This window comes from Micromys minutus (assembly GCF_963924665.1).
Source record: "Micromys minutus genome assembly, chromosome: 17".
NCBI classification, from domain to species: domain Eukaryota; kingdom Metazoa; phylum Chordata; class Mammalia; order Rodentia; family Muridae; genus Micromys; species Micromys minutus.
Genome location: NC_137952.1, coordinates 53,161,243 through 53,174,009, shown reverse-complemented (window position 1 = coordinate 53,174,009; position 12,767 = coordinate 53,161,243). Strand labels below are relative to the sequence as shown.

The window sequence follows — 12,767 nt, the reverse complement described above, 5'->3', positions numbered from 1 at the left end:
TCAGCAGAGGCTAATCTTTCCTGACAAGCAGCTAGAAGATAGCTGCACACTGTCTGGCTACAACATCTGTAAAGAGTCTACCCTGTTCCAGGTGCTTTGCCTCGGGGCTAGGATGAAGATGGTTCTGAAAACATATGTGAAAGTAGAGTAGAGTCCAGTGATACCATCAGAGTGCTGAACAGACCTTTCTCACTACAATATCAAGAAAGAACCCTCTCTGAGCTGTGCAGTGGATTTGTGGGGAGTTGTTTTAGTTTCCCCCATCTTTTAAGCTTTTAACAGGTTTCATTGAACTTTCAGTAGTTTCTTTTTGCATTTTTTTAAAAACAGGATTTATTTGCAAGCAGAAATTTGCTTTATTTGAATACATTTCAATATGAATGATATTTCCCTTTGGAATTCTGTAGATGTATTTATTTTAATTATTTTTCTTTTTTATTAGTTATTTTGGTTATTTACATTTCAAATGTTATTCCCCCTCCCGGTTTCCTCTCCACAATCCCCATATCCCATCCCCACAAATATCCTTGTTTTACTCATGAGCATAGAGGGGAAAGTTTTCAGTGTTTTACCATGAAGTGTGATATTAGTTATAAGTAATGGTCAGCATATATTCATTTATAGTGGATCAATAAAGGATTGCTCACAATAACTGTATTTCTTGAGGAAAGCAGGAATAAGAGCCAGGACTTAGTAAAATGTTTTCTTTGCTGTAAACATGAGACTGCTCACTGAATGTTTTCTGAAATAGCATTTGTGTCCTCGCCTAAGTGTTGATATATCACTGCATAGCCACAGACACTTAATTTTTATGTCCCACTAATAACAGCTTATAAAATATGATGAAGGTGGGGATGGGTAGGCACAATGCTTTTGAAAGCCCCCTTCAGACTCTGAGCTCTGCTTGGTGTCTATATCAAGTATGTCTGTTTTCAGTATAGATGTCTAAAGTCTGTTCACTGGCCAGTAGTTTTTCATGCTTCCTTGATAGAATTAAACAGAAACTCCCAACTAAAAAGCCAGGCATCTAGAAGGATTCAAGAGATCAAGGGATCCTTGATAAAGCTTTCCCCAATAATGAGCCCTGTGTAAGGAACAATGGTTTTCCGAGAAAATTAATGATCATTGTAAGTGCAAAACCCCCTGCACATCAGATATTGTACCTCTGTGGATGTTTCTGACTATTAGATATGTAATCAAATGAGCCAAAATAATTGATATCTTATAAATTAAGGCCTAGGTGTCTTCTACATTATAAATCTTTTATCCAACAGGGTCTAGTAATTCACTTTATCACCTATTAACTCTGTGACTGTGGGGGTTACCTCTTTTCTTTGGGTATTGGTTTCCACATTTAGAGAAAGAGATGTTTAATGGTGGATATCTCAAATGTGGACTGGGACCGGAGACCCCATACCACTGGGTTTTTTTTTTTTTTCAAAATTATTGTTGTAATTGGCAGAAATGCTTGGCTACACTAATTTGATCCAATCGACAGCGACTCTCTAGTGAGAAACTGGAACCATGCTGAGAACTGGAAGCAATTAGTGGCTGAACTGGAATTTCAGGGGCATGTGTGATTATTTTTTAGCTAAAATTTGAGAGTTCATTATAGTTCAGTTTTAGCAAATGCTTTACACACATAGCCTATTCAGTTCTTGTAATGTGTTCACTATTACTGTTCTCATCATCCAGTTGAGGAAATTGAAACACAGGGCTAGAGAAATGGGATGTTACTTGCAAACTTTTAAAATTAAAAAGTAAAAAAAAAAAAAAAAACCTCACAAATGGTGAAGGACTCAAGTCCAAGTCCAGCCAATTTAGCTCTGAACTCCGTACTCTAAATATTCTAAATGATCCAAAAGGCTCTGAGGTCCTTCATCCTTGGTTTGCAGGTAAATAGAAGAAATCACCCAGAAGGACACAGAGAAATGCACGTAACTACTAATTATGCAGAAGCTCAGTCACCCCTGACAGGTGACTCAGCACAAACCAAGCCATTAGGTGAGAGGAATACAAAATTGTAGAAAGGGCCATGACTCACCCCAGGAAGCCAGAGTGTAAGTGTTACAAAGGTGATGGGATCCACAGGAGACTGAATGAGCTGGGAAGGGGCAGAAAAAGGAAAGATGTGTAGGAAGTTTGCAGATAAATTAGCTCTGCTTTTGTTACTTAGAAATACTTGATGAGACAGCTTGGGAATGGAGACTTAGAAAAAGGCGACATTTGTGGAAGACAGAGATTGGGACGAATAGGAGGATTTTCCTAGCAAAGAAAGAGCTAGAAGTCCGAGACTGGAAGAGAGAGAGGAATGTGGCATTTCTCTGACACTGTTAGAAGTTTCTGTTGCCAGGACACTTAACAGCCATTCGGTCCAGGAGTACATTGGTCACTGAAACTGTGTGCAGAGTGTGGGTTCTGGCTCCAAATCCCAGCCTAGTATTCTTGAGTGCAAACCCCCTTTTGTGGCCATGGAATGGAGGCACAGCATCCCTTCAGTGAGGAAGGGAGCAGAAAGGAGCTCAGGCCTTTCTGAGCTTATGGCGTCTGAGGATCCAAGCAGTGTGGGCTGAGGAGTAGGAGAGATTAGAAGCCAGAAACAGTGTTGGGAGTCCAGATGCCTCAACATAAAGAGTTATGTCTGGAGCAGAGAAGTTCCAGAATGGATAGGGACAAGAAAGAAACTAATAAAGCCTGAGACAAAAGATCAGATGGTGGTTTCAAATTAGGTGGCTCAAATGGTGACACAGAACAAAATTGGGTGGTGGGACCCTTCTGGGACATTTCCTCTGCAGTCTCCTGATGGGGAATGGGTAAGCTTGGTAGAGACAGAGGAGTTCGGGGACAGAGAGTGACTAAGGAGTGGTAACCATTATTAAGTGGTAACCTTGGTGGGCTCAGCAAGAAGGCCAGAGAAGTTGCTCATAGAGAGCAGGACCACATATATTAAACATTATGAAAGAAGCCTTGAAAATGAGAAAAGGTCAAGAGTGCAAATGCCTTGGGGATATCTGGAAGTAAAAAGATGAGAAGTGGTTTTTTGAATCAGTCTGTGAAACATGATGCTCTTTGAAGACATGATCTCAGTAGTAAAATGTCTTAGTTACTGTATAATTGGAGTTGGCATGGTGAGGAATAAGCCTAGGAGAGGGAGGTCGGTATGTCACACATCCAGTATAGATAGGAGGCCATGGTCTAGAGGTCTAGAAAACTTCATTCAATGGGAAGCAGTTTAAAGCATGCAGAAGAACCTTCAGTACTGCAGTGGCTGACAGTGGAAAGCTGCAGTGTCAGAGGGGAAGCCTTAGAAGGCCATGCAGTATGTGCTTAGGGACACAGAGGTAAAGTGATGGTGAATAGGAGAGCTCATGCCATATCCATCTGTTCTCTGCAAGATGTTGTAGAAATGGTATTGTTTCTAATATGGAAGAACCAGAACCTCTTTATATGTGTGTACACAACCTTTCCCATTACCGAGTTGTCTGTGTAGAAGTTCCAACATTTTGCAGGAGTATGGGGTACATTTTCCATTAGACTTCCCCCACCCAGACTGTTGTTAACAGTTTCCTCCTAGATTAAAACATTCCATTCTGCAGAGAAGCTCCTTAAGCAAGAAAGTAGACAACTAGATAGCTTCAGAAAGTCCCTGAAACTGACTAAATTTACTAGGCCTCTCCCTGCCAGAATAAAGAATAAAAGCTGAGAGTCTCTTTCAGAGGAGTAGAGTCAAGCTGCAAAGAAGACTTTGAAATCAAACCAAACCAGCTAACTGCTTGGAAAAGGTTTAGACCAACAGAGTTACCTGGAAAGGTCGCTCTATAAATTGTTGAATTGCCTGCAGGCTGTGTAATGTACTCTAGGTTGTTAGCTTTGTGAGCTGTTGTACATGCTGAGGTGGGCTTTGAGGATGCAGCCCACCTGTGTTTGAGTCATTTCTGCACTAGTAAGTAACCCAAATAAAAACATTGGTTTACAAAGTTGGACTTTGGTGGTATCCATACTCTGGTTTGTTATGAGTTCCCTAACTAGGGTGAATAGACATATGTGTTGCATCTCCCTAGGAAACGTTTTGTAATAAAGGAGTCACCAAAGATGGGAGCTGCCTAAAATCCCTCTAAGACCCAACCAGCTTTTACCCATATTCGGGACTAGTGTGCTGGCTAGTTGTGCCAACCTGGCACAAGCTGGTCATTTGGGAAGAGAGAATCTCAGTTGCAAAAATTCTCCTGGCAGATTGGCCTGTAGGCAGGCCTGTGGTGCACTTTCTTGACTGATGGCGAATGTAAGAGGATCCTTCTCCTTGTGGGAAGTCCCACTGTTGGGCTGGTGGTACTGGGTGATATAAGAAGACAAGATGAGCAATCCATGAGAAGCAAGACAGTAAGCAGCATTCCGCTATGGCCTCTGTGTCAGTTCCTGCCCTTAGGTGCATGCCCTGACTTCTCTGGATAATGAGCTTTAAGCAGTAAGATGAAATAACCCCCTTCCTCCCCATGTTGTTTTTGATCATGGTGTTTTATCACAGTCACAGAAACCCTAATTAAGACAGCTGGCACATTGAGAAGTCCCCACTCAGGAGGGTAACCACCCTTTAATTTTGTGCTCTCACAGCACTGAATAATCCCACCAGTCCCCACTCTGCAGACAGTACAACTGGCCCATGCTCTGTTGTCTTCTACCTAGGGAATGTCCCTACTCTGGAACAGTGCCCCCGGAGGTCCACATAAGAAAGATGCTTCCTTCTCTAGAGGCTATTCACATTGTCCAATCCCTGACCATTCATTTCTTTTTCCCAGGACCCACCTGTAGCTGTATTCATTCCCCGAACTTAAAAGCATGGCATCCATTCGTGGTCCAGTTTTCTTTACTGAGAGCAGAGGCAACTTTGACCCAATAAAGACAAGTTCAGTCAATGGGATGGTGAACTCTACAGGTCCCAGCTCTGGCTTGACAGAGCCAGAGTCCCGCCCGCATGGGCAGGCAGATAGACGATATTCCACCTGCCTCTTTTTACAATCTCAGTGTTTTCATCCCACCCTCTTAGCCACAAGTGCCTCTGTGCATGTTTTTCTCCACATGAGGACAATGCAACCTTCTGTTCTCATCTAAAGTCCGAGCTGTACTGGACTAGAGAAGCTATTCATTTGTAAGCCGTGGGAACGTGGGAACTACGCGGACCTTCCCACAGCCGAATTTCCTAACCTCCTGCTAGGTTCTAGACAGCCCACACTTCTCAGTAGCGGTTATAGTAAAGCGCCACTGTCCTTGGATTGGTCTAGAGTTCAACAGCACCGCCTCCTGGTAGTTGGGTGGAAGTGACAGCCGGAGAGGGTAGGGCTGTGTGTGTGTGTGTGCGCGCGCGCGCGCGCGCGCGCACGCGTCATGTTTGAGGAGTAGAGAGATGGGGAAGGTGGGGAGGAGGTGGCTAAGCTGTGATTTGAACACAGCCTTCCACATTCTTGGTGAGCGCTTAAGCAGATAAAAGTCATTAAGTGACAGATCCCCATCCGCCCCTCCCAGCTGCCCACAGGACCCTCCTCTTCATACTCTTTGTGAGCAAATGGATTGTGTAAGCACCTCTATCTTTTGAGACTCTCAAAAGACGTAGAAAGCGATCACCTCCGAAGGAACCTAGTAGGCTCCATTGAAACTCAAATCGGTCCCAGCCAGTTTCTTGTGAAGGATTTGAGATAAGCTTAGAGGAAAACAACAAAACCGGAACAAAGAAACGCAACACACCTTCCCCAGAGGATTCTGCAGGAATTGGACTGGGAAAGGGGACCATGATCTTCTGAGCCCATTCAACACTTGCACGACTTTCTCAAGCAACTAGATAGGGTCTGGCCTTGGCGATGCCAGTTTAGGATTGCTGGCCAGTTGTCAGAATGGAGAGGAATGGAGAATGGAGAGGGGTTTGAGGTTATCACATCACTCCATTATCTTGCTGCCCTAGTATTGTTTTCTCCGGCCTCCTCTAAGGTCATTTAGGACCTAACCCACCGCTTATCACTTCAGCCAGGCTCCTGAACTACCTCCATGGATCTAGCTAACCCTTCTCAGAGTCTTGCAGGGCTCAGACACCTTCTACCTGACTATTCCTTTCTTTTCCCTGTCCCACCAAATCAGACCATCCTCCAAACTCTGGTAACACCCCCGCCCGGTGTGTGTACGTGTGCGTTCCCGTGTGTGCCTGTGTAGAGGTTTAAAGACAGGCTACCCGCGGGCTATACCGGAGTGTCTGGAAAGGGAACTATCAACTTGCTGACACAGTTCTGTTCTGTGGTGGCGCCTCTAGGCCACGCCCGAGGCCTCCCAACGCCCAGACGGAGTTTTAACTCATCGAGCAGAGGTGATCCGGGGCTTGAGGGCGGGCACAAGGCGTCCGGAGAACCCAGTAATCCGAGAACGCAGCATCAGCCCTTCCCACCAGGCACTTCCTTCCTTTTCCCGAAGGTCCAGAGAGGGAGGGCCGCGCATTTATAAACTGGAGCCTCAGCCGAGTTGCATGTCAGAGGCTGCCTCGCAGGGACTGGGCTAGAAACGTCTAGGCTGAGACCACAGAGGCTAGCTGCTGTCATCGCAGGCGTAAGGAAACCCCTCGGACGCGACTGGCTGCCTGCACCATCTCAGGACTAGCATTTTCCCGGAGCTTGCAAGGTGTACCCCTGGACAGCATGCTTGGGGTTTTCCTTCTGGGTGTGCTGGCTCCAGCTGGCCTGGGGATCTCCGCACTAGCCAAGCTGCAGCCCAAAGGCGGTCAATGCGTGGAGCACGAGTGCTTCGCACTTTTCCAGGGCCCTGTGACCTTCTTTGATGCCAGCCAGGCCTGCCAGCGCCTGAAAGGACATTTGATGACAGTGCGCTCCTCAGTGGCTGCCGATGTCATCTCCCTTCTGCTGAGTGACAGTAGTATGGACTCACGGCCCTGGATCGGTTTACAGCTCCCGCAGGGCTGTGGTGACTCGGTGCATCTCGGGCCACTGCGCGGCTTCCAGTGGGTTACTGGCGATAACCACACCAGTTACAGCAGGTGGGCGCGGCTCAACGACCAGTCGGCTCCACTCTGCGGCCCGCTGTGCGTCACGGTGTCGACAGCAACAGAAGGTGCACCCGGCGAGCCGGCCTGGGAAGAGAAGCCCTGCGAGACCGAGACTCAGGGTTTCCTCTGCGAGTTTAACTTCACAGCTTCCTGCAGGCCTCTGATGGTGAATACCCGAGATCCCGAGGCTGCCCACATCTCTAGCACCTACAACACCCCGTTTGGGGTCAGCGGTGCGGATTTTCAGACGCTGCCGGTGGGCAGTTCCGCTACGGTGGCGCCCCTTGGCTTGGAGCTGGTGTGCAGGGCCCCGCCCCAAACTTCAGAGGGCTACTGGGCTCGGGAAGCGACAGGAGCCTGGAACTGCAGCGTGGAGAATGGTGGCTGCAGTCACTCGTGCAACGGGAGCACGAACGAACCCAGATGCCTCTGCCCCAGCGACATGGACCTGCAGGCCGATGGACGTTCGTGCGCAAGTCCTGTGGTTCAATCATGCGACGAACTCTGCGAACATTTTTGCGTCAGCAACGCTGATGTGCCAGGCTCTTACTCCTGTATGTGCGAGACGGGCTACCAGTTGGCGGCAGACAAACACGGGTGCGAGGACGTGGATGACTGTAAGCAGGGGCCCAATCCATGCCCACAGCTCTGTGTTAACACCAAGGGCGGCTTCGAATGCCTCTGCTATGATGGCTTTGAGTTGGTGGATGGAGAGTGTGTGGAACTCATGGATTCGTGCTACGGATCTAACTGTGAGTATCAGTGTCAGCCAGTGAGCTCCACGGAGTACCGTTGCATCTGTGCTGAGGGCTTCGCACCCAAGCCGGGCGAACCGCACAAGTGCGAACTGTTCTGCAATGAAACTTCATGCCCAGCAGACTGTGACCCTAACTCCCCTAGCGTTTGTGAATGCCCTGAAGGCTTCATCCTGGACGAGGGTTCCATTTGTACGGACATTGACGAGTGCAGTCAAGGGGAATGTTTCAGCAGTGAATGTCGAAACCTTCCTGGCTCCTATGAGTGCATTTGTGGGCCTGACACAGCCCTTGTTGGCCAGATTAGCAAGGACTGTAACCCCACCCCTATTAAGGAAGACACCGAGGACGTTGGCTCTGGGGAACTTCCAATCAACCCGACGCCAGGCTCGCCTACAGGCCCCCCTTCTGCAAAGCCAGTGCACTCTGGCGTGCTCATTGGCACCTCCATTGCCAGCCTGTCCCTGGTGGTGGCGCTTTTGGCGCTTCTCTGTCACCTGCGCAAGAAGCAGGGTGCTGCTCGCGCGGAACTAGAGTACAAATGCGCGTCTTCAGCCAAGGAGGTAGTGCTGCAACACGTGAGGACTGATCGGACGCTGCAGAAGTTCTGAGGGATTTGCTCCAGAGACCCAGGTGGCCTTTGTCTTTCCGGGCTCTGTACCTCTCCTCTCTCTCTTCAGCCTCTGGCTGTGTTCTCCCGCAACTTAAAAGCGCCCTGGCTGGTATAATAACCAGAGAAGAGCCCAGCCTCTCTGACAAGCGCGAGGGTAGGGAGGACTTGAGGCAGGAGAACCCATTTTCTTCCAAGTGGATACTGGACAACTGGGCGGAGGTGGCAAATACAGTGAAGATCCCAGTGTCCCAGTCACTCACCTCGGGGTATGGGATGTGTGGGTGCTGCTGATCTGTGGGGCTTGGAGGCAAACCTTAACCCCAGGGGCTGGAGATGAACCAGATATTTATTTTTTTAAAGTATTTAGTATTTTCTTCCCCTCTGTTTCCTTCAGCTTCTAAGTCTCCAGTCCTGCACCATTTTCTTTGTCCCTCCATTCCTTCCCATCCCCCTCACTTTCTCCCACTGTCATTCTCCTCCCCAAACCTGATCATACTTTGCCTTTACCATTGTCTCCAAACTCTTCTGTGAAACAGAACAGAAACACTAAAAGCAGAAATTTTTCTTTTTCACTGGCTTTGACAATTTAATCGGAAATGTGAGGTAACCAGAGCAAATAGAAGTTTTACAAAAGTTAAAATGTTTCAGCTGAACACTAACTAGTTAATAGTGCTGGAATGTCACTCAAGTTAAACTCAAGGAAGTAGGGTCTTGCTTTTGTTTTTTCTTCATTCTTTGTTTGTTTTTTTGAAAGGGTGAGCCTGGGTTTTAAGATTGTTGCTGTTGTTTTGATTCAGAATGACAAAATAGGTAATTATTATTAACCTTTTTATGCAGGCTCCTACAGTGTTATTAATTTTTGACAGTGTTGAAAATGTGCAGAAGGTCCTTTGTCCAACCACTTGATATTGCAATAGGACATTGCCATCTTCAGACGTATTGGGCCACATTCATTGCTATCCAAGGATGTATGTGGACCTTAGCCTGGACATATCTGAGACTGATAGATGGAAGCATCTTCCAGTAAAGCTTGAGCTGCATGATTCATGCCTAGCTGACTCTCAACTGTGCTTGACACTTGTAGTCCCAAAATAAAAGCAATGTGCTGCTTAGGGAGACATGGGAATTTGGGAACAGACTCTGAGGATGCCTGGACAGGGCTTTGTTTTAATGAGACTCTTGAACAATATCTTGAACTTCAGAGGGATCTTCTAGCCCTGTACATAAGAATCGGGGCCTCCCTTGGGATCTGGCTAGAATTGTAAAATTTTATCCTCCACCCCACTTCACCCCCATCCCAGGGCGCCAGTTCATAAGAAGCTGCATTTGACAACATCCACAGGGATATTGTCCAGTCATTTCAGGACAACTGGTCTAAAGAGTTTCCAATTTCTTGAGAGCATTTAAATGTCAGTTAATAACAAGTAGCAGGCCATGTTAAGGCCATTTATTATAAAGAAACTGAGGAATTTTCTATGCATAGCTTTGCTTTCTGGATAAAATAAACTGACCAGGTACACATCTTTAAATATTGCCACACAGAGTCCAGAAGGGTTTTGTTTTAAGTAAGCTAGGAACGAGTTCATATGTCAGTGTAAGGAACAAATGTATTTTATGTGTATCTTTTGTAAAGAAAGATTTTTCTTTACTGTTTTGTAAGCCCAGTGTATTTGTACATATTTATTTATTGGAGTTTAGCTAGAAGACAAGCAAAGCCTTTGCTTATGACATCACAAGTATAAAATAAATAGATTTCAATGTACTGATGGATGTCTACTTTTTTTCCCTCCTCCAAGTTCCTTCATCTTTAGATCTCATTTTATCTGCACAAACAGTGCCAACTCTAGAAGATACATTACAGGCTGGCCTGCACCTTACCACCTGCTTGCAACACTATGTCTGACTTTACCTTCCAAGAGGAAGTGATTTTCCACGTAACAGGAGTTTATGTTATCTTTGTATGTGCAAATATTTTTTAACGTGTATGATCATAGCAACTTCATACTGGAGGACTCCTGTCTGTTTTCAGACACACTGAGGGATCTTTGGCCTCCCAGCTGAGGATTGTTCTGTGTGTGCTTCAATGTTGCTTGTTATCTGACATGTAAAATTCAAGTTGTCATGAGAGGTCGATGACTCGAATTCATGCTTTATATCTGAAAGCCAGGGAGTCATTTCAGGTGTTGTGAAACCATCATCATTTCTGCTGGTGATGATAAGCATTACCATCTTTGTGACACTGATCTCTTAGGCCTCTTTGTGTGTGTGTGTGTGTGTGTGTGTGTGTGTGTGTGTGTGTGTGTGTGATGATTGAGCTGTCTGAATTTTACATGTTGGGATATAAAAATTTACATGACAAAAACATGAGTAAACACAGTTAAATAAGACAATTAGAGAATTTTAGGCATCCAATATGGCAGAGAGTCTCAATGTTGGCATGAACTGTTACTATGGAAAGACGTAGGGGTGTGTGTGTGTGTGTGTGTGTGTGTGTGTGTGTCTTGGGGATATGGCTGTATACTTGTGTATTCACCCCTATAGGCACCTGCAGAGGTCCTAAGTCAACATCAGGATGTTCTCCTAAATTCCTTCTCCATTTTATTTTATTTATTTATTTTACTTTATTGAAACAGAACCTGTGAGAAGCCAGGTGAATGGTTCTGGGAGTACAGAGGAAGGGGGAGTATCACTAGTGCTGCAGGGGTTTCATCAGAAGCATTTTGGGATTCAAAATCATTCAGAAAGAGAAAAGAAACTTCTAGACTATTTACAAATTCCTAAAAAAAAAAAAAAAAGAAAGAAAGAAAAAAGAGAAAAAAAAAAAAAGAAAAGAAAGAAAAAAAAGAAGAAGAAAATAAACCTTCAGTTTGTCCTGTTAGCAGCCAGCAGAGATAACATGGGATGGGACTATCACAGACATTTTGATCTGAGCCCAGCCTGTTTCTAGGGTTTACATTACCACAGGCACCCTCTAACGTTTGAATGGGAGCCAGCAGTGCTGCCTCGATATGCTCGCATGAAGAGTAAAAGAATGAGCAAGCAGCTTCTGGCATACAGACCATGCTTAATAATTGTTAGCCTGTGAGACACTACATTAATAGATGCTTGTATGAAAAGGTTGCTTTGGAATGGGCATCATGGAAGCAAATGCAAGCCAGTGCAAGAATGATCTTTAAAGATGTACAGCCACTTTGTAAAGGGCTGCCAGCCCTGAGAGAACTGTGGAGGTAGAATTTGGGGTGCTAGTTATAGTTTAAGGAAGGAGATGTTTACAAGGCAAGAGCAGCCCTGCAGGACCTGGGACATCCAAGCTTCACCACGTCTAGCTCACTTTAATTAAAAGTGTCACCAGTGGGATGGGGCTATAGAGATCTCTGCACACAGATCTGCTGTTCCAAAGACATCACAGAGAGGAGAGTACACGCTTTCAGATGAAAAGAAGAAACTGGCTCCAGTTTAGAGGGTTCAGGCCTCATGTGTGTGTGACATTGTGAGTTAATTTTTGCTGTGGACAAGGCCAGGATCCCTAATGCCATTCCAGTTCTTGAGCTAACTTTAGTGACAGTGTAATATCAGTAAAACTGAATTTACAAACAACACAGGCTCTGTGAGGGTGGTATCCAGAAAAATCTGACCTTTGCCTGTAGTACATAGAATGACATAGGCCACATTCAGATCTGCTTCCTCCCCCTTCCCCCAGAATAATGAATGCCTGGCTCAGCATTACCTTTTTGCTCCAAGTGGGTCATTCCTCCTTTTCTCTTAGTCAGCAGGTTCAGACATAAGCAAACAATTGATTTCCTCACTCATGAAAAACTAAATATTGTTTTAACGTTATATTTTAACAGAATCAAATTTTTTTTCTGCCTGTTTTGAAAGTATGATTGCAAAACACAAAAGAGGCTGTGGAGTCCGTTCCCTCAAGTCATGCCTACTCGAAATGGGATGGTGGCAGATAGCTAAGGGTTTTGAGGATCTTGGTAAGAAGCATCAGAACTCAAAGTTGGGCCTGGTGACAACTGTTTCACTTGGACTATAGGCTGGGGATGCCTGTCTTTAAGCCTCATCCTGAAGGAAATCTGCTGTGACAGGAGGTTCAAGGATGGTGGCAGAACCTTGCCACTTGTCTGCATCTCCATCCGTGGCCTCATGTCACCAGCATGGCCTTGGCTTTTGCCTCTCAGGCCTTAACTGTTAGAAAGAACACTTGCCTGGTAGAGCAGGGTGAGTTTTTGCTCAGAGAGATAGAAAGAGATGAACACACACATACACACACACACACACACACACACACACACACAAAGAGAGAGAGAGAGAGAGAGAGAGAGAGAGAGAGAGAGAGACAGAGACAGAGACAGAG

General features: G+C 45.7%; 1 protein-coding gene across 1 annotated transcript; it reads left to right on the top strand.

Moving 5' to 3' along the window:
- The first annotated feature begins 6,481 nt into the window (after positions 1-6,481).
- On the top strand, positions 6,482-10,216 carry THBD (thrombomodulin). The gene has a single exon (XM_080931309.1). It carries the CDS (start codon positions 6,675-6,677, stop codon positions 8,403-8,405), a length of 1,731 nt encoding a protein of 576 aa, XP_080787435.1. The 5' UTR covers positions 6,482-6,674; the 3' UTR covers positions 8,406-10,216.
- Positions 10,217-12,767: the final 2,551 nt, after the last annotated feature.

What these genes read in the sequence shown, in the direction of transcription:
- THBD (XM_080931309.1), top strand. Translation starts at nt 6,675, where the DNA reads ATGCTTGGGGTTTTCCTTCTGGGTGTGCTGGCTCCAGCTGGCCTGGGG.